The sequence below is a fragment of the Limanda limanda genome, chromosome 8 (genome assembly GCF_963576545.1).
Source record: "Limanda limanda chromosome 8, fLimLim1.1, whole genome shotgun sequence".
Classification (NCBI taxonomy): domain Eukaryota; kingdom Metazoa; phylum Chordata; class Actinopteri; order Pleuronectiformes; family Pleuronectidae; genus Limanda; species Limanda limanda.
Window position 1 is genome coordinate 28,364,119 of NC_083643.1, and position 23,048 is coordinate 28,387,166.

The 23,048-nt window shown below is 39.4% G+C and overlaps 1 protein-coding gene across 1 annotated transcript in view; it reads right to left on the bottom strand.

The window, feature by feature from the left end:
- ankrd27 (ankyrin repeat domain 27 (VPS9 domain)) overlaps nt 1–16,179 on the bottom strand; it is a 38,457-nt gene extending 22,278 nt beyond the window's left edge. Inside the window, exons 1-5 of the mRNA XM_061077113.1 lie at nt 16,104–16,179; nt 4,970–5,085; nt 2,231–2,341; nt 627–935; nt 2–61 (exon numbers count right to left, since the gene is read on the bottom strand). Coding sequence (XP_060933096.1) covers nt 2–61; nt 627–935; nt 2,231–2,341; nt 4,970–5,071 — 582 coding nt within the window. The 5' untranslated portion in view covers nt 5,072–5,085; nt 16,104–16,179. The remainder of the gene's footprint in view (nt 1; nt 62–626; nt 936–2,230; nt 2,342–4,969; nt 5,086–16,103) is intronic.
- Between the last annotated feature and the right edge of the window lie 6,869 nt (nt 16,180–23,048).

A 23,048-nucleotide genomic window follows, 5' to 3' on the forward strand; every position in this document is an offset into this window, starting at 1 on the left:
CCAGGCGAGAGTCTCTCAGTAGACACTGAAGACATTTAGTGTAGAGACCGTTCACTGAGTCCTGGGTGAAGAGAAGATGGGAGATTTGTAAATAGAGAAGAAAAGCTCTCCGATAAGTCATCACAACCATTAAAAAGCCAAACATAAAACCTTAATTTGTATGGTTAATTTTAAAAGAAATAAAAGTAAAAACACAATTTCTCCACAAATCCTTTTTATATGTTTACCTCTCTACTCCATAGAAACAATACTTTAGAGTTAGACTGATTCTAGAATTGTATTTCATACCTCTTTACACCTACCATCAACTTATACATCAATTTTTTTGTGTATTCTTAATCAGGTTGTAGAGAATTGCCACGATTAAAAAAGACAAATACAAAATTTTGGGAAAAAATATGGGTGGATGATGGGATGCTGACAGAGGGACATACTAGAAAGAAGATAAAGGGGTGAGGAAGAAGAAAGGAAATGTCAGAAGGAATGGAAAGAAAAGGCAATCTAAGAGAACAGAAAAGAAAAAGAATAGAGTGCTGAGGGGAGAACAAAATTTTGGCACAACGAAGGAAGACATGATGGGAATGAAAGACAATGGGAATGAAAGGAAATTAAAGAGTTCATCATACAATGTGGTGTCGGAGTCCCTTCCTCTCCTGCTCCTTGAAGGCCTGACAGAAGCCGTGGATGAACTTGTCCAGTTTCTGGGCATGGCGGCCCAGGAACTCCCTGACGTCCTCCACACTCTTCAGGCAGTAGGGGGGCGGAGGGCTGAGCTCGTTGGGGCTTGTGTCCACCTCCACAGGCCGGGAGATGCACAGGATGCTGTAGCTCTGCTCTTGGTCATTGTAAAAGGTTTCCTCAAACAGGATGGACACCGATGCCGGAGCCGGGAAGCCGGATCCCAGCAGGACCTGTCTGTCCAGGATTCTGACCTCCTGAAATACACAACATCAACAGGTCAGTGCAGTTTTATTCTGAAACAATAACAGCAAAATGAACATAAGGTGGGCAAATCATCATATTTGAGTCCAGTGTAAAAAAACTTTGAAATAAAAAGATTACCATTTTCACAGATTTTCTGGATTTTGCAGTCAACACGACACATATTTAAGTTTAAATAACTTTTAAAAATAATTTCAAAATCTTGACCTTTACATTACATTGCAGGCAGTTTACAAACTATCAAGATGACCTGTCACACAGAACCTTGACTGTATAGGATTCATTTATATATTAACTTGTATCATTTTTAATATTAACATTTGTTTACTTCCATATCACCCCTCTTCAGTTATGCCATTCTTTTTTTAAATTGTATTTTACAGTCCTGACATTCCTAACAGAATATAATTGGATTCTGATGACTTTCATTCAGATGTTTGAATGCAAAGTCCAAATGTCTTGATCTAAAATTTGATTTCGCAATAGTCAATTGGATTCTCCCTCTTTTAATCTTGAATTTGGTGCAGCTAATAAGAACCCCTTGTCTTTAATATGAACTTTAAATAGCCAAGATTTATCTTCTATAAAATAATACACTTTGTTCCTACAAAGTGTTGCGTTAGCGGTAGTTGAGAGTTGCCATGCAGAGAGCAGTTACAGTAGTCCAGTTAAAAGATTACGATGGACTGAATAACCACGTTACACGTCTTTGGTTTAATCCAAAAAGTCTAATGTTAGAAACTTTCTGAGATACAGAAAACTGGATTAGAACCACCTAAAGAGATAGAAGAACAGGTTTATAGAAAGCGCTTTCAAACAAAGGGAAGTACCATCAGTTTTGGTTCTAAGGAACTACTTTTAAGAGAAACTAAAAAGTTCCATCAGACTGCTGTTCACCTGTTGTTCTGTGGTGGGCATATTGTATCACTTCCTGTTTCACTAGTGTTTGTGTACTGACTTCCCTTCTACTTCATCTCTCTTTAATTTTGCTATTGTCTTAGATACTGTTGCCAATTGCCAAAATGGAAATTAAAGTATTAGCCGATAATGTATGATAACACATTCACTTAATGTGCTGTTGTGATCCTTCATGTTGTTGTGTCCTGACTCAGTTACATTAGTCAATAGTTAGTTATTTCCGGCTGTGACGAGTCAAAAAGTTTGTAACCAAGACCTTGAAGCAGTTGATTAGATATTCTGCTGTTTCCTAATTCATCATTCTATATTTATCAACAGAATTTGTTTTCGAACTCTTGGGGGAGAAGCTTGGAGCAGAAGGGAGACAAACCTTTCCATCCAGAGTCTGGTATCTGTCCTCCACAGGCTGCAGGACATAGTTGTCAAACTGATAGTCTGAGTAGCTGCCAACAGTCAAACTTCCGCAGCAGGGAACAAGGACCTGCAGGTTGTTAGTAACATGGGACAAAAGCAGAAAATCTTTTTACTTTAACGGTGATATCTTTACCAAGTTGTTTTTAATTCTCTATTAAACATTAACTTGACAATCACTGATCCATAATCTGGGGGACTGGACAGTCACATCAGATCCTAAACTTTAAGTGCAGCACAACAAGGCCACGTAGATATATACTTGTATACAGTATGGTGGCACCGAGTTTTTTGTAAACTCAGGTTGGAGGAAAATAAATAAACCAAGACAGAGTTTGTGGGTAGTCGGTGAGGGATCATGTCCAGGGTTGGTTGGTGCGCGAGGAGGGGACAGTATATTTTCACATATTAAAGCTGGGGTTTGTAATCCTGTAAAGGTTACAGGAGCAGGCAACACTATGAAAAAATGCAAACATTACAACCCAGCCTCTCCCATCTGCCCTTTCATCAAAGCTACACCCCAAAACACACGAGCGTGTGCCTTGCACTGACTGACAACTACTAGAACCCGAATTTCCCTGGCTAGCTCACTAGCTCACTAACATCTGGCTCCTCTGTCTCTGCGTCTATAGCTTTGTGTGTCTCTGCTGGGGGGTCATGTGCAAGGGTGCATGCAGGCAGGTCGGTTCGTGACAAACAGGTACACCAACAAATTGACCGAATTAGATGATTGCTGACTTTATTATATTGCTGTGAAGGCAACAGAAACAGGATTTTTTTTAATTTATATATATTGATGGCTACTGAAACCTGAGGAGGATTTAAACAAATATTAAAAGTGTTTCAGAAACAATTTACCAACCCTACAATAAAGGCCTTTAAAGTAATTCGGAGGATTTTGAATCCAAGCCTAAACTTAACAGGCAGGGGTTTAGTGAGACTAGCGCCAGGGTGAAAGGAGAAGCTGCGTTTCGGACTTATTTAACCATACAACAGCACCTTGGATTGAAGAAGGTGAATGTTGGGTTCTAACTGTTGGAGCGGAAAATAATCAATCTTGTCGGATCTGAAAGTTCCTCAGGTTTCACAAATTCATAAAGCTGGACATCATCAGCATCAAATTCAGAGGTGAAAGGCTAAGCGAGCATCATCCAGAGTCAAATATGATGTTTCCTAAAGGTAGCATGTCAATGGAGCATAAGACTAGACTCTGAATAGACCCTTGTGGGCTAGAAGAGCACAGTGACAAGATAAGAATTATTTTTTACTTGGTCATGAGAATTTAGGGATTGAAAATCTGATCATGAGCCAGAATATGAGGTTAAACCCTGATGTGTGGTCGAATGTGGAGTGTGCACAAACTGTTTTGGATGTTGCGTGTTGTTCTATGATTAATCTATTTGTCAGCAGTCTGTTTTGAAATGGGCAATACAACCTATAATCAAGTTAGATGTATTTTGCGGCCATCAGGTCATATGAGTTTCCAGAGGAGTCCTGATGAGTCACAGCTGCACGGTCTGCTTTCAGACATCAGATTCTTATCTGCTAACGTTTTAAGCATCTTGACAGGATGCAGCATGTCGTAAACTTTTTTTCTGTATAGTTGTTCTGGTCATTTCAGGTAATGTATATTGGACAATGGACTGTTATTACAGGAGGTGGTTTAACAGTTTAACATTTAGCTTGACTTTAAAAATAAGTCCAAGGTCTTCTGTCTCTTACTCTAAAACATTTTAACATTTAGAATGACTCAGATCCAGGGCTGGCGGAGTGACAACAGACTGTGAGAAATTCAGGGATATGTGTCAAGTAGGTGGTTCTTTGCTGCACATTCAACCACTGAGGAGGAAGTGATCAATGAACGCTGCTGTCTTGTTCTGCTGTTGCAGGAGGGTGGCAGAAACCCCAGATTGCACTGTTTCTTTCTCACTGCATTTTTTTTATTGACCTGAAGTATTCTATTGCGTCATCAGAGGGGATTTACAGGCAGTGTTGCTGATTTACACATCTGTGGCGAAATTCAAAGAATTCAGCTGTAATAAAATGCTGTATATGCCAGCACTTGCCAGAGTAGGAGCAAACAGAGGCTGAGACAAGGTAGAACATGACACCATGACAATAGTAATAATAAAAAAAGCTGTAATGATTCGGAAACAGAGCCAGAAAGGTATAAATCAAACCACTGATTTGGTGAATCATGCACCTATACTAATTACTCCTTAATTTTGAACATTGACCATTCATCCATCCATCCATTATCCATAGCATTTATCCTTTGAAGGTCGCAGGGGGAGCTGGAGCCAATCCCCGCTGACATTTTTATTACAAAAATATCAACGTGAATGATTTTCAGAGAAAACTCATAATGGACACTCCACACATTACAACTATTAACACCAACATTAACTAATTTATTTGGCAGAAGGGAACAAGTCCTGGACAACTGAGTCAACACACCAGCTGATATGTGAGTAGGCAGTTAATGGTTGTGTTAGGTGGGTTTCTATCCTCTTGTTCAACAGACTGTGGGGACATTTTTGTATATACAGTATAGATACACACATACATTTCTCAGAGAAAACACAACCACACAGTGACGTACCAACCATTGCAAATCACCTATCCTGACGTAGATTTAAGCTGGTTGCTAACAGGTTGTAAAATTAAACTAACTACATTGCAAAAACTTGTGACTCACAATGCCGTGGATCTCTGCCACTCGGCTGCAGAGGTCCGGTCTCTGCTTCTCCAAAGCCAAGTAGAAAGGATTCTTCAGGATGTTCTCATCATATACAGCCATAAGGAGCTGGAAATCTAGATCATGGAGAGGAGAGAGGGATGTTAAAAGAAACTGATTCATGGTCATGATAGATCAAAGGCTACATCCAAACCAAAATGTTTTTACATCAAAATTAAAACGATCTCCACCCACACAAGTGTAGCTCCATATCAGTAATAATCCCCATCCACACTAACACACCTGAAAATACACATCACATCACAATTCACATACACTGGACATGGGCATGCTGGTGATTGTCTACTCTGCAGCCAGGTGCTTACTTACAGAAAATACTGAGGAGGAACAACAAAAGTGAAAGGTTAAGATGAGATTTATTTTCTTTGACTGATGACTGTTACTGAAGGAATTATGCCTTCACTGCTGGTGGAAGAGTCATGGCTGATAAGAACCAATTAGGCATGTGAAAATTGCTAACAGTGTCATAGTTTTCAAAAGTCTCTGTTTTTGCCCGTATATCCTACCATGCAGCCCCAAAGTGGTCAAACTGAAACAGGGACACAAGTATTTCCAAATGCTTTAGGTGCTCAAAAACTCTGGAGTAGGGTGGACAGCAGCCATAAACAAAGCAACAGTTTTGCATTTTTAAACTAAAAATTCAGAGGTGAAAGGCTAAGTGAGCTTAAGACTAAAAGAATAACACAGTTTTTACATATCATGACTGGCAAGTACCTCGGAAACTATAAACAATAGCTAAGCTGATATGGAATGTCACACATTCCAAAAGAAATTGAAAAATGATAAATATAACCCAGAGGCTGCAGTTTGCGGGGCTGTGGTAGCTCTGATAACAAAGACTCATCTGTTGGGCAAGGCCCAGTGATCCGACTTAGAACAAAGGGTCGTAAAACCTTAGGCCAGGCTCGGGTAACCCCTAACATTTAAAAATCCAGCATGGGCCCTTATCTCCATGTGGCAAAAGATCACGTCCTGGTCCCCCACGGTAAGCCCGCCCCTGGGGGCCAAATCCTGACAACTCAATTGGCTGGAGGGCCACACTGACCCCTGACCCCTCCTCCCAGGGGGGAGTCACCTGAGACATGACTTAAAAGGGCTGAGCTCACAGAAATCTCTCTCTCTTCACTCAGATGCCCAAGCGACAACAGAACCCCTCCGGGGTTCTACTAGTTAACTCGGTATTTTTAAGAGACTCTCTTTGTCATATTCCTTTCCACGCTGCTCAAGTTGTTTTCTGACCTCAAGAGGTCTAACCACACGACTCAGTAACTAATGGAGGCGATAAGACATTTGTTTTGTTCATTTCAATTCATTTCATTCATTTCTTCTTTTACCTTAGTTGACGTTTTTATTTTGAAAAGGACTTTTCCTGTTTTTAACTTGGAAAGACCAAAACAGGAAATTGCTCGCTGGACGATCTCAGACTGTTTCCTTATCCACACGGACTTTACTTTATTCTTTCTCCACACGATCTACAACGGCTACAAGCAGCCGAACGTCCCTGTGAGGCAGCACGATCTCCGCTGCTGCAGAAGAAGACCAAGCTTCATCCCGTCACGGAGCATGACTGATCCGCTCCGGTCCGGCCCAGCTGCGGTGCTCACGGGAGCTCGCCTGAGAGGCCAAGACATTGTTCACTGGACTTCCGGGAGATTCGCGCCGAGGCGCAGGCAACCCACGAAATCACGGTCACAGTAAGAGGCTTATGTTGTCTGGGCAGATGTTAGTTTTAATATGTAGCGTGTTGATTTAATACTTGAGTGTATTTTGTTGATGGAACTTCCGTGTTCCATTGTTTTAGCCGGCCACTACTCCGAGCCGCTACTTCCGGTTTCCGGTTGGATCGCAATGTTTTGTGTTGCAGTAAATAGGGCCGCGAGAAGCGCCTCCGCCCGCACTGTTAACGTCTGTGTGAGTCTGCAGTGATTTCACCGATCAGAACCTCGGCCCACAACGCTCGCTTGAGGGCTGAGGGGTGAATCACTGTTAACTCATCTCAGACGTATTTTTAAGAGCTTCTTTGGACTCTCCTTACATGTTTTCTCATGTTCTCTCTCTCTCTCTCTCTCTCTCTCTCTCTCCTTCTAAACCGACCTATACACACTCCTGACCTGTATTTATAATACAGGTCATGTCACATAGTTAAATCTATGCTTAGAGAGGCTGAACACATCTGGAAACCATTCGGCCCCAAAGCCAAGCAGAGATAAGAATTCTCTTTGTCTAAAATTTCCTTTGTGTAATTCATGTGACGACCACCAGTGTGCGCTCCGGCCACATGGTGTCATTAACATATTCGTTAAGTTAAACCCACCATTTTGAGTCTATTATTGCCACGCCTCCGCTCTCTCTCTCCTCCCATCCTGGCTCTAAATTCATAACGGCTCCGCCATCTTGTTTTGTAGTCAATCCGCCATTTTGAGAGTTTTTAGGCCTTGATTCCACGAATCATGATCGGCCTCCATCTTAGATGTGATGTCACTACGCGTCATCGCCACGCCCCTTCTTTTTCTCTCTCTCTCGCACACACACACACACACACACACACACACACACACACACACACACATACACACATTGATAGACACAGACAGATACACACACACAGAGACACATAGATGGACCAGAGGTTACATGCGTGTTCTAAATTGTGATAAGCTGCTGTTGTTATCTTTGAAATATGGGAGTTTGTTAAGATGATGAATCATTAAATAACACTAACTTTATTTCACACACACACACATAGACACACACACACAGAGAGACACTTTGACACAGACACACACACACATAGAGACAGACATACATAGGTAGACCGCAGGTTGTCCATGTATTTTCTGAATTGTGATAAGTGCTGCTGCTGTGTTTACCTTTGAAATATTGGAGCTTGTTAAAATGATAAATCATTGAATAACATTATAACTTTATTTCCCCTTTTTAATAAATACTTTTGTAATTAAAGTATCTGTAGTCTGTGATTATTTGTGCATAAGTGTGTGAATACAGCTGGATTATGATTGCCTGTGCTCGAACTTAGAAGCCTTCACTGTTTATTAAGTAATCGTTAATATTAAAATATTGACATTATTAATTTGACATTTATCATTATGAGACTGATAATTATAGCTTGATTTGTTGGTCCCTGGTAACCAGGGTGGTGCCCCCCTTTCTCAATTATTAATATAGATAGTATTATTCTTAAATTGATAATTTTATTGTTTTAGACTAATTATTTTCATTATTCTTGGTTGATAACCTTATCATTGTTAATTGATAGCTTGTACTTTCTAATTGATAATTCCTATTTTCTCATTAGTGGTTTTATTGTTATTTGATTACTGATCATCTTCAATTAATAATTTAATTATTTTTGATAGATAATTTTTATTATTTTAATAATCCTATTTCATGATTATTAATAATTAGCCAACGTCAAGTCTACTCCTATTGCACAACATGTTATTTGATTACTGATCATCTTCAATTAATAATTTAATTATTTTTGATAGATAATTTTTATTTTAATAATCATATTTCATGATTATTATTAATTAGCCAACGTCAAGTCTACTCCTATTGCACAACACATCTTAAGAGTTGAACGAAATGAGCTACAAGGACAAATTATCTCGGACATTAATAACTCACTTCAGTGGAGTTTGGATTCTTAACAAGCAGCTTTCAGAAGACCACAGCCTGACAGACAATGTTATACAGGTGCTATGGTGAGTGAGCTAATAGCTGAGAAATAAGAAACTGAAATCTAGTTCAGAAGGAGAATCTGATGGAACCAGACAAAGTCAATTGGTTCCAAAGTGTCAGTTTGTTATGAGGAACTGTCACAGACCAGATTGCCGATCTGGTACGACATAGTGAAAATAGCTAACAGACAACACAGGAAAGTACACTGTTTCTTCTCTGGCAGGAGAGAAGGCTGGAACTACTATCTTTGCAAGTCATGTATGGTCAGATGAAGATTTGTGTTTTGGTTGAACCCACTGAGACTATAGTAATCATCATCATCATCATCATCATCATCATGATTACAACTACGATTGCTTACTATACCTATATCATTACAATTGTCATTACTGCTCCCTTCTTTTCTGTCAGACTTTTTGAGTGCAAATAATTTAAATATTTATACACCTCTTAGTTTATGTTAGGGCATTGTCTTTATTTTGTTGATGTGCTCTGTTACATGAAGCATGTATTGCACTTCTGTCCATCCTGGGCAAGGGATCCCTAACATATGACTCTATCTGAGGTTTTTTGGGGGGTAGTTTTGCCTTACTCTTGTTGAGGGTTAAGGGCAGAGAATGTCACATCTTGTTAAGCCCAGTGAGATCAATTGTGATTTGTGAATATGGGCTCGACAAATAACATTTGACAGAATGACAGATTGATTGATCACCATCTGACATCAGACCCGCTAGAGAGAAGCAGTTCTAGCCATCACACAAGACAGTTAGTGATATAGAGCATTATTTTGTATAATCAAAATCACCAATCACAGTCAATAAAAACAATATTAAAATAAACAAATATTATATGTGCATAATATAATATGTGATAAATAATTTAATATAGCCTGTGAATGACGGTGCAAAAACTCAAATGGACCTTGATAGAAAAAAGATTGGCCCTGGCTTTAACTTTAACTAGATTACTTGATAGATAAAAATGACTAAATGACGACAGTGACTGCTGTGTTTCCAATCAAAACATGTGGAAATGCTGCACATTTGCCAAAAATTTAGTTATAGCAGATTACTGAGAAACGGAAAACAAAGCTCCAAAAAAAGATCTTGTGATTCTTCCATTCCTCAAAGCTAAATAATATTATAGAGAACAGAGGAGAAAGTCCCTTTCAGAATGTTTTTTAAAAACTGCCGTTATGCCTTAATCTACTGCAGACATACAGACCCTTCTTTCAACTTCAGGTTGGTAAAACACTTCTTTTTTTATATATATATATATATTTTTATTAAGAGGATAGGCACAGTAGGTCAGAAATCAGTGTCAAATTTACATTGGGTATCACAATCTCAGCACGGCAATCAGCAATACAAAGAGACATAAACACCACAAAAACACTGCGCATCTTGATGGATCAAGAATAGTATAAACATTCTTCCTCTTGGGATGTTTTTCTTATTTTTTGGACCACATGAATGTGGTCCAGTGAACGACACATTATACAACTCAATGAAAACAACAACAATAATGATAGATAGATAACCGAAAATACTATTAAGAAACAATTAAGTATTAAAGTTGTACAATATAAACAAATTAAAAGGAAAACAAAAAACAAAAAAACAAAAAGAAAAACAAAAAAAAGAATAAGTAAATGAATGAATAAAAAGGAAGAAGAAAGAGAGAAAAGAGAGAGAGGGGGGGGGGTCTGTCAATCAGGGGGCAGGGACTGGAGAGAGTGAAAGAATGTAAGAAAGGGAAGCCACTTACTATAAAATTTGTTAGAGCTACCTTTCACCGAATATCTAATCTTTTCCAGCTTTAGAAAAGACATGGTGTCGTTGAGCCACTGAGTACTGGAGGGAGCTTTAGTTGACTTCCAGTGAAGAAGAAGGTGGCGTCTTGCCAGTAAAGAAGTGAAAGCTAAAATGTCTAATTGATTAGAGGTAAACCGGTTATGGTTCTCTGGGAGCCCGAATATGGCAACACTTTTATAATCACTGAAAGTACTTGACATGGTGTCAAAATAGTTCAGCCAAAAGCAAGAAAGTAGCGGACAAGAGTAGAACATATGGGTTAAATTGCAGGATGAGGCATGACATTTGTCGCATTTGTCAGTGATAATGGGGTAAGTCTAAACAGTACTTTAAACTGTATAAGTGTGAGACGAGCGCAGGATGAACTTGTGTGAATTTTCTTAAGAGCAGTGTCCCACCAGTCATCCTCCAAGTTTAGATCCAGTTCATCTTCCCAGACAGCCCTAACTTTAGTAACTGGAGAGCAATCAAAAGACAGAAGTTCATTAAACTAATTAAACTTTAGAGATGAGTGATTTTTGAAGTGGTTCGTGGTTTAAAAGCACCTCCCATTGTAGGGTCGGCGGCGAGGAGGGAAAAACGGGAAACAAAGCTTTAGCGCAGCGTCTAAACAAGAGTTTTAAACAACTTAGTGCTACCATAGAGTATATTAGTACTGTATAGATTCATTGGCCTCTCAGGTCCTCATAACTACAGTTTTTTGTTGTGCTGCACTTAAGGTTTAGGACCTGATTTGACTGACTGTTATAAAGGTGACCGATCATTTGATTAGGAGAGAATTAGATGATTTGTTGGAGTACCTGTCTGCCACTAACCGACCTGTGTGCACACTGACCGTGCCCTCATAGCATATTAGCAATAATCAGTGAATGTTCATGTGTTTTAGGGGCCTAGCTTTGACAAGAGGTTAGAGGATTACCAACCTTAATGAGTGAAAATGACCTACTGCCCCCTTCATGCAGGAACCCCCTCAATGCAGGTATGTGTGCGGCGTCAACTCCAGTAAGCCCGTCCATTTATGGATGTAAAGTATAATTACAAGCAAAATAATTGTTTTTTCATGTACATTTCTTTTTAAAAACTCTGGCAATGACTGTCTCTCGATTAATGCACTATTTAAGTGCACTCACAATTTCAGGATGAAACTCAGTTTACATTTTATAAGGTTATACTTAATGAATGTATATAAAGATGGACAACATCTCCATTTCCTCACAAAGTACAAAAACATACCCCAAATACCCTACATACGGGAACAGCCATCTTGTCCTGGCCAGACACTGTACCTTCAAACTGTGAGTCAGTCTCAGCTGTCAATCATTGCTACTCAATGTTATTTTAGCACCAAATAACTTATTAAAACCTTAAGTATCAGACACATGGACAATTGAATCAGTGTGATAAAAACTACTTAAAATGACAGAAACAGAAAAATTACTTTATTAAATTGGTCCCATCTACTAACAAGGAGGGGGCAGTGTTTATGACCTATACTGCAGCCAGCCACCAGGTAACCAAAGTCACAATGATTCATTCTCTGGGGACCATGATTATCTGTGTAAGATTTCAAGGCAATCCATTCAACACTTAGATATTTCAGTCTGGACCAAAGTGGTAAAACAACATACAGACCAGCTTTCCCTTCACCAAAGCTGTGCCACCAATGTGCCAAAAACCTAATAAATAACCTATAATACTTCCCTGTCTTAACCATCAGCTGAAAAACCGTAAACTTAATAACAAAATGCCATTAGGGAGTAGTAAGTCAATCTGTAAACAACACTACAACACTTACTATTAACTATTGAAAAGCCTTAACATTTGCAATAAAACAGTTGATTGAATTGGTGTTGGGGCTTCGGTTATCCAAAACACATCATGGGTCTTATTCATAAAAGCATCCTGCTACAAAAAATTGCCTCTGGTAATGAAATTCTAAGAACTTTTTTATGACTTTCCCCTCATTGTTAGGTCTTGATCTTGGGAGAGATAAATGTTCCTCACAAGGTATCTCAGCCCTTATGAGAGCTGCTGTCAGGAGGAGGGAGAAGGACTAATGTAGAGTGAAAATGCTGTTATTAGGATATTTAAAATAAGTTTACCAGCAGTTGTAAGTAAACTGTACAGCACCCATCTGTGTGTGAACAATCATGTTTGTGTGCTGCAGTCTCCATGCTCACTTTTTAACTGCAACACAATCCATCACTGCAAACAACCTGTCACTGATGCAGCACAATTGAATGGAACAAGGCATCAATCTGCTGTTGGGATCACTGAATTGAGATCTCTCAACATTCTACCAGTGATGTAACAACCTAAACACCAAAGAAAATGAATCGATAATCCAGGGGTCTGCTCCTCTGTCTATTCACTCCTCCATTCACTCATCAGCAGAGAAGAAATCATACAGCACACAGGCCATCCATAACACTCCACAGGTTAAATGCTCACCTCACCCCTCTGCTAAGACATAAGATTCATCCGCCCTCAGCTCCAGTGCATACAACAAGAGGAAGCAGTTCAACAGAGTGAAGACAGACCTCCTAACTGAGCATACAGCCTCAGCAGACGGCTCAGCTGGGATAAAACTGCAAGGAATGAGTCACGTGATCCTCAAGGTCCTTGTGACCTCTCAGGCTTGAAGCTACCAGTACAGATCAGTGGTGTAGAGGAATGTCCATCCCCTCAGGGCCAACACACACAGTATGTTACATTACACACTGAAGATTAAAGGTATTCAGCTGATGTCTTAGCCTTGGGCTAATAATGTGTGTGAAAAGGAGGGGAATGACTCAGCAGCGGCAGAACAAACACCCTGCGGTAAGAAGATTAAAGCTCAGGCACCTTAATGATATTTTTCTGATCATACCTGAGCTGAAATCATTCGTAGTTATATTTTTAATAACTTCCAGTTGGAGTCTGCCCTTCTCTTTAGTCTGTATCATTTTCTGAATCCAGTATCTTAGATGTGAGGGTTTGCGGCTGATCTGGGATTTGATATTATTGTAAATTGAAAATCTGACTATTGGTCAGAGAATACAAGACATGTTACAAACTACTTGTACTTGCTGTATAAAACTACGTGAACCTTTTGTGGAAAGTTTATCCCACAAAAATGAAGCTTGACCATGGTTGGGTATAGTAAAGTAGAATTTACTGAGCCAAGCAATTCCATCTAAGAGGACTAAGAGATGAAAAAAGCACTTAAAAAATAAATCATATTGATGCTACGCTGCCACAGTAAAAAGTGTGAGGTTCAGGGTGCACTAGGTGTAAGAACATTGAGAGCCAGTGTAATCCAGAGTCAAATAACTTGCATGCACTATACGATATGCCTGCTCACACACTGACAGTGACTCCTCAGTTCGTTGCTGCTCCCTTCATCTCTATCGGACATTTTCTTATGTATAAATACTTTACAAAATGTTTCTTCTAATTAATGTTGTTTCTTTGGTAATTTTTCATTACTCTTGTTGAGCGTTAAGGACAGAGGATGTCGGACCTTGTTGACTATACATATACAATTTTGATTGATTTGATACTTGGCCAATAAAGTTAATTCTGCCAATACAAAATTATCGGAATCTTTTCAAATGAAAAGTAAGCATATCTTACGAGGTATGTTTTATTCCCTATGACAAATCAGTTTTACTCTTTTCTCCTAATACCACTTTCACAAACAACACTACATATGGGCGGCTGTGGCTGAGGGGTAGAGCAGTTCGATCCCCAGTCTTCCCCATCTGCATGCCGAGGTGTCCTTGGACAAGATGCTGAACCCTGAATTGCCCCTCATAGAACAACAAAGGGCTGCTAATAGATGCACTGTATGAATGTGTGTGTGAATGGGTCAATGTCAAACTGTACTGTAAAGGCTATATAAATACAAAACCATTTACCATTTACATATAAGGCATAATGCCAATGAAAAGAGTTATGCTTGCACAAATTTTCCAAACCACAAATGTAATTACATTAACAACAACTCGAACTCAGCTGAAAATCACTGATGTGTGTGTATGTATGCTCCCTCTGTGACATAGACCAATGACCACTATGAGAGTGTGGGCGAGGTATGATTGATTTTATTTCTACAATTGTCTTTAAGTGTCTGCAGAAATATAATCTGCCACGGGAACAAATGTTCAGCCTTTCACATTAAAGCAAAATGTGAGTGAAAAAGTACAATGAGAAGATGGGAGAGGGGATGAGATGGACTGGGCAAAATGAAAGAGGACACCACTGCTCTCCTGCCTTCTGGTTTCACCGGATCAATAAAACTCTGTCAGGAGCTGAACCTTAAAACCACCAGAGGGAGGATTCACAGCTCACAAGTGACCCCTTAACATCACACACTTCCCCTCAGGGCTGCACACATGATGCGGCCTGAAGATTCATAGCAAAACTTTCCAGATGTGTTCTGAGTAAGGCAGTGCTGAGAGAAAACAAGACAAAGGTCTAACAGCCACTATGACCTATACATATTTTGACCTTATCAGATGTGCTCTCAGAATCTGACAGTCAGGTGTGAGGCATTACCAGCAGCACTTCAAACACAAAGCAAAAATCAACTGACCTTTAACACAAAACAATGATGTGTCCAGTGAGCCCGAGATAAGGATGAGGCTTCTGGGAGCATTTTCAAAATAAAACCCTGATAAACCATTTGCAAAATGATCCAGTGGTACAACCTATAAGACAAGTACAAAACCTTCTAATATTATATAGATCTATTAATTCCATTGCAATAATGCAGACCAGCCACAGTGCTGCATACACATAGAATAACTTGGATTGGTATGAAGGTGGAATCTCCTGCTTTATACTTGTTTGGCTCCAAAGTAGCTGGTATCTTTATTGTGTTAAAATTTCAAACCAAAAATGTGTCACTTAAACGTTTGTTTGCTCACTGACATAAGTGAAAGCAACACAACTACAATGCGATCCATGCAGAAACTGTTCTCCATCTTAACGCGTATTCGGAAAGTATATTGTCATAACGACTGGTTTTTAATTGGATAAAATCTCACTTGTTTTTTCTTTGAGACACTGCTTGATCCCTGAATTAACTGTCATTAAATCAAAGTAGAGGCGAAACAGTGGTCTATATAACTTGCTTCTTTAATATATGATACCTTATAGCGTTGGGGGTTTGTAGTTCGGTTGGTTTTGGGATGAGTTGTATCGATTATGTCAGAGATGGCTTTAAAATACGATGTTACTGGAGGAGAACATAACAGGTGACAGATGCTGTTTTTGCTAGTGCTAATTTACGTTAGCCGTCGGTTCGCCTTTGAGGTTTAAGACACTTTGTGGGCTTTAACACGACTTAGCCTCAGGACTGAGGGCTGGGTGGTTCATAAAGATTAGCCTGCTAGCTTCACTCCACATCGTTTTACCATACCAGGAATACAGAGTCGTAGATAGCAGTTAGCATTAGCTCTGCTGGCAACAGCGCCCCGTATTATGATATTAGCTTAGTTTATGAACGTGTTGGGATGATCAACACGCTACGTGAACATCAGCCCAGTGTAGCGATGATAGTAAAGAAGTGTTACCTGCTTTCAGTGGGTCCCTCACGTCATCCAGGCTTGAGCATGGCAGTGACAAACACCCTCAGCAGCAGCCTGTCAGGAGCTGTTTACTCGGATCATCTGGCTTCACAGCTGCAGTCACTGCTTAGCCTCCTCCAGTGGCCACCGGGTTGCCAGACTTCATAGAGTTAACACGCAAATGAAGCCGTCAACAGGGCGTGTGTGTGGCAAGGAATCCTAAATATTTACAAGTCAAATGAGATGATTAGTGAACTATACACGAAGTAACACGCTGAGAATGTTACAGGTTCATTTAAGTGACCCAGATGCATCAGAAACACAAACACGGATTCGCACTGCTCTCTACTGCCCAGCATCGGGTCTTTGACCATTTGAGTATTTATATTAGTTTATATTAAGCATCAGCAATCCTGTGGAAAACAGCTGAGTTCATTTTATTTATTAATTTATGTGATTCTTATTTTTCAAGGGAGACCTAGCCAGGACGACAAAATTGATTCCTAAAAACCAGGAGAAAAATATATGAAGGTTGAAATAAGCATATCCACAGAAGGCTAAAAAACAACCTGTCAATCTTATGAAAGATGAAAAAGGGAGATAAAAACAGAGGATAAAGCGTGTTTCATAGAGTTTACAGCATGATTACTTTCCATCTGCCTCTGCAACCTGTTCTGCAGCATAAAACATGGGAGCTTTTTTTCTTTCCATCTGTGCCCCTACAACAGGAGATATGTGGCACATGTTGTATATTTTGGGTGATTTTAGATTTTGCGAGATGAACTTTTTAACTTTGTCAATTCTTTATGATGCATCAGGATTTTCTCTTTTTGAGCGTGAGGACTGTAAATTTACAACTGAGAGACTGCATTAGAAACTTGGGAAATTAAAGCCTGTATTTATCAACCTGGAAATCCCAGTTACAAGCATATGAAGAATAACTTTTCATCAAATGTCTTTTGACTAAAACTGCTCTATAGGCTAAGCTTAGGTTTACACATTTTCCAGTCTGTCAGAAAAACAATAGTAAGTATAATGGTTCATGCTGGCCATTAGGACATCTGTTTCCACACCAATCACAAAATCTGAAAGACTTACACTTTATTGTCCCCCGGGGGAAATTCGTTTGTTTTCACAATCATTTCAGTACAATCAACACAAAAAGACACATTTCAGGAGGGGCAACCTGCCGAACAGATGCAACCTGCCAAACATCACTTGCAACATAAAACATTTAAAAACAAGTCCCATTCACTGTGGAAGTTTATTTAGTGCTGCAATGGCAGGGGGTATGAATCTCCTACTGAATCGGGCCCTTCTTCATTTAAGTGTTCTGTGCCTCTGTCCGGATGAAAGTAACTGAAAGTTGTGATTAAGGGGGTTGTCTGTGTCGTTGACTCATCTGCTATGGTGAGTGCTGGGCCTGTAATGGCTGTGTTGTTCAGGTCTGGGATTTTGGGTGTGGGAAGGCAGATGATTTTAGAAGCGGTGTGTTGGATGCAGGTGAATTTAATTTTGTTGAGGACAGACAGCATGTTGTAGAAGCAGGTGGAACAATACAGCAGTGTGGGTTGGACAATGCTTTTTAAAGTAGCAACAGGAGGTGTACAGTTGTTGCTGTGATCGTCGATGAATGGAAGTGATGTGTTGATCAAAGCTCTGTTTATTGTCAATATTAAGTCTAAGTTATTTGAAGTGGTAAAGCTGATCTGCAGTTTTTCCATGAATGGAGGTGGGGTTCAGTCAAGTTTCGGGTGTCTTTGCTTTGCTAATGACTAGTTCTTTACACTTGTCAATGTTCAGCAGTAAGAAGTTATGCACCACTGTGTGAAGTGAGGAATAGAGCTGTGATAGGCTGTAACGTTATTGAGTATCACAGAATGGCAGTGTCATGAGTGTATTTGCAGTATGTGCTGACGGTAGAGGGGCTGGTGCAGTTGTAGAGTGTGTGGAGGAAGGCACATTTTTAATCTTAAAGGAGGTTTCAGCAGTCTGCGCTGGACAAATCAAGGGTTTATCTATCAAAAGTGCTGAGTTTTGGTAAAAAAAGTCTGTCTTTGTGTTACCATCCAAAAGAGACTTGACTAGATTAACTCAAAAATATCGCTCACATCAGCATCAGATAAACTGTGAAAAACTGGATGTCAACAAATTTCCTTCTGCTCAACTCAAACAGGAATCCTTGTGATTGGGACACAACGCTCAGTAACAAATACTGCCATTTATTGACCAACATTTTGTGTATTTTCAGACTGTAACCTTTTCTTTAAGCACTATGCCACAAAAGTTGTCCAATTATGTTTTCACCATCTCAGGAATATTACCAAAATTAGATCCATTTTAAAATCTAGATAAGCAGAAACTGTCATACATGCTTTTATTAACTCATATCTTGATTACTGTAACTACCCTTTCTCTGGTCTTAATCAGAAAACCCTGAAATGATTGAGTTCTGTATAAAATTCAGCAGCTACGCTTTTAACTACAAGTTTACTGTTGTGGCTCCTTGTAGCCTGGCCCCAGGCAAGATGTTGGATCTTTTATTTCAATATTAACCTGGAATCAATTGCGTGAGGAAATAAGGCTATTGATACAGTGTTTTCTTTTCGGTTTTGGATAAAAATCTACTCTTTTTGAAAGCCATAATGCTGATATAACTTTGGGTGCCAGGTTAACTTTTTTCTTTAGTTATTATTATTATTATTATTATTGTTTATTTACTCCCTTCTGTATTTTATCCATTTATTTTATGTTGTTTTTACATTTTAAATTCATTAAACTTGAGGAGCACTTTTAATCTCATTGTATCAATCAATCAATCAATCAAGTTTTATTTGTATAGCCCACATTCACAAATAACAATTCGTCTCATGGGGCTTTAACATTGTGTGACATCCTCTGTCCTTAACCCTCAACAAGAATAAGGAAAAACTACTAAAAACCCTTTTCACAGGTAAAAATATGTAGAAACCTCAGAGAGAGCCACATGTGAGGGATCCCTCTCTCAGGACGGACAGAAGTGCAATAGATGTCAGGTGTAAGAAAACATCATCAGGATTTTTAGCAGCATCCATGAGGCTAAACATTTTTCAATACTATGTGTCAGGCAGTCCCGCTGCAATCACAGTCTCTGGCCAGCAGCCAGCAAGACCACGATCCAGCATCAGGATGAGATCCACTGTAATCCACAGTCATTGTCCACCGCCGCCAGTTAGAATCCATTATCAGCTGCCGCCTCGGTCGTGGTCCCTCATCATCCGATGCCAACGCGACAAAGGATCCTCCATTACAACGACGATCAGCTGGCACGATACAGAATCCACCGAACTGGATCCACCATTGCGACCTCCGACACGCGGTCCACAATCATAATCCATGGTGCGGCCACAGCTGTGGCCCTGCATCCGCGGGTGCTAAGGCACAGAAACTCCGGGAAAAGGGGTCAAGTTAGTAACATGTACTGATCAGATAAGAATTATCTTGATGTGATAAATATGGAGAAAAGGAAGGAGAAGCAGGAAAGAGAAGCTCCGTGTGTCTTGTGTCATAAATTCCCTGTGCGTCTTAGCATCATCAGGGGTTTTTGCCATTTAATCAAATTTGGAACATCGCACTAATTAGCTCTAACTATAAGCTTTAAAAAAAAGGAAGGTTTTGAGTCTACTTTTAAACGAACAGAGCGTGTCTGCTTCCCTAACTGAAAGTGAAAGATTATTCCACAGCAGTGAGGCTTGATGGCTAAAAGCTCTGGCTCCTACTCTACTTTTAGAGACTTTAGGGACAACAAGTAAACCTGAGTTCTGGGATCGGAGTGCTCTAGTAGGTTGATATGGTACTAACATCTCTTTAAGGTAAAGAGGTGCCATATCATTAAGGGCCTTGAAGGTGAGGAGGAGAATTTTAAATTCTATTCTAGATTTAACAGGAAGCCAGTGTAGCGATGCTAATACTGGAGAAATGTGCTCTCTTTTCTTAGTTCTCGTCAGGACACGTGCTGCGGCATTTTGGACCAGCTGCAGAGTCTTTAACGACTTGCTGCTGGAGCCTGATAATAATGAATTACAATAGTCCAGTCTCGATGTAACAAAGGCGTGGACTAGTTTTTCTGCATCTTTTTGCGAAAGGACATGTCTGATTTTTGAGATATTACGCAAGTGGAAAAACGCGGTCCTAGAAATTACTTTTAAGTGACTATTAAAGGACAAATCAGGATCGAAGATCACTCCCAAGTTCCTGACTGTGTCATTGGAAGCAAGGGCAATGTCATCTAGCGCAGCTATATCATTAGATAATGTATCTCTAAGGTGTTTAGGACCGAGTATTATAACCTCTGTTTTATCTGAGTTTAATAAGAGAAAATTGCGGGTCATCCAGGTTTTTATGTCCTTGAGACATGCTCGAAGTTTATTTAATTGATTACTTTGATCAGGTTTTATTGACAAATATAACTGGGTGTCATCCGCATAACAGTGAAATTTTACCGAGTGTGTCCTGATAATGTTTCCTAGTGGAAGCATATATAATGAGAATAAAATTGGGCCGAGCACAGACCCCTGTGGGACACCATGGTTAACTTTGGTGCGCACCGATGGCTCATCATTGATTTGAACGAATTGGGAGCGATCAGCAAAATAAGATTTAAACCAGTTTAAGGCCGTTCCTTTAATGTTAATTAACTGTTTTAGTCTCTCTAATAAAATTTGATGGTCAATTGTGTCGAATGCTGCACTGAGATCTAACAGAACGAGGACAGACACAAGTCCCTGATCTGAAGCTATTAGAAGGTCATTAGTGACTTTTGCCAGGGCTGTCTCTGTGCTATGATTGGTTCTAAACCCAGACTGAAAGTCTTCATATATATTATTTTCCTGGAGAAACTCACACAGCTGATTGGCTACAACTTTTTCTAAGATTTTAGATAGGAAGGGGAGATTAGATATTGGCCTGTAATTTGCTAAAACCTCTGGGTCTAGGGTGGGTTTTTTGAGTAGGGGTTTGATTACAGCTATTTTAAAAGACTGTGGTACATAACCTGATGATAATGACAGATTGATTGTGTTAAGTAACGAATTATCTATTAGGGGCAGAATTTCTTTAAGTAATTTAGTTGGAATCGGATCTAAAATACAGGTTGTTGGTTTAGAACCTGAGACTATTTTGGTAAACTGATCACGGGTGATCAGAGAGAAGCTGTCTAAATAATGGGAAGGATTCTCAGCCGTTTCTGAGATCTCTATTGTTGGGAGGGTATTAGTGCCAATTGAGGGCAGGAGATGATTGATTTTATTTCTAATAGTTAGAATTTTATCATTAAAAAAGGTCATAAAGATATTGCTATTTAGGGATCGAGGAATACTGGGTTCGGTGGAGGTGTGACTCTCTGTCAGCCTGGCTACAGTGCTGAAGAGAAACCTGGGGTTGTTTTTATTCTCTTCTATTAGTTTTGAATAATAGGCAGCTCTTGCTTTGTGGAGAGCCTTTTTATATTCTGTAACACTACTCTTCCAGTCTAGGAGATTTTCAACACTGTTGCTGGAGCGCCACTTCCTTTCTAGTTTTCTTGATATTTGTTTCAACTCATGTGTCTTGGAATTATACCACGGAGCTAATTTACTATGTTTTACACATTTCTTTTTTAGAGGCGCTATTGAGTCTAATGTTAATCGTAATGAGTCTGCAGAGCTTTCTACGAGGTGGTCAATCTCAATAGAGCTCGGGTTTTTAAAGAATTTGTTGTTTATGTCGACGGATAATACGGGTTTAAATGTAATCGGAATTATTTCCTTAAATTTAGCTACAGCACTATCAGGTAGACATCTAGAAAATGAGTTTTTTATTAGGGGCATATATTCAGATAGTGAAAAATCGAAGGTTATTAAATTATGATCTGATAGTACTGGATTGCGCGGAAGTACTGTTAAATGTTCAATTTTGACACCGTATGATAACACAAGGTCAAGTGTGTGGTTACAACAATGAGTAGGTTGATGCACACACTGACCAAATCCAATTGAGTCTAGTATTGAAATAAATGCTACGCTCAGGCTATCTTTATTATTGTCAACATGAATATTAAAGTCACCAACAATAATAATTTTATCTGTCTTTAGGACTAGGTTTGATAAAAACTCAGGGAATTCAGTATAAGCCCCAGGAGCACGATAAACTACAGAAAATACGATTGGCTGTTGGTGTTTCCTGGATTGACGTGGAAGATTAAGAACAAGACATTCAAATGAGTATCCTGTACAATGGCAATAAATATATTATATTCTGTTGTGTAGAATGCTATAATTTGTGAAATAAATAAAGTTAATCTTATTAATTTTGTTATTATTATTTTTATTATTGTTACACTATTAGATCCAATACTCGTTTTTTCATGTCAGGCAACCATTCATGTGGGTCACGCCTCTGTAACTTAGGTTCAACACATTCAGCCTTTTTATTTGTAAAGGGCTGTGCAGAAAAAAGTTGGGGTGAGTGTTAAAAGGTCCACAGGTGATGAAAGGATGTGTGGCGGCATGAATAGAGTTTTTTATGGCAGAAAGTTGTGACCCTAAGATTGAAGTAGTATTTTTAATACTTGTGATGGGGTATGTTTACATTGGATCTGATGCATGATTAGAGTTGGATTAGAGCCTGGAATCTTCTTCCATCCTCTTCATACAACTCAACAACACATGCTTTTCACCGGGACGTGTGTCTCCACAGCGCCCTCTAACTGCCCGGACCTGAATCACTCCTTTCTTTTTGACTCATCGGTTTGTCGACATCACCTGAGGGGAAGCTCGCACGCAGGTTCGTTTTTAAGCTTTGACTTATAAGGGAAATGACATCAAACATGAGTGAAATGAAAAGCCATCACATTCTGCGTCATCTACGCACATCTCTTAGGTTGAGTTTTTAGCGAGCTCGCGTTACTGTAGGTGAGCTAACGGTAGCTAATAA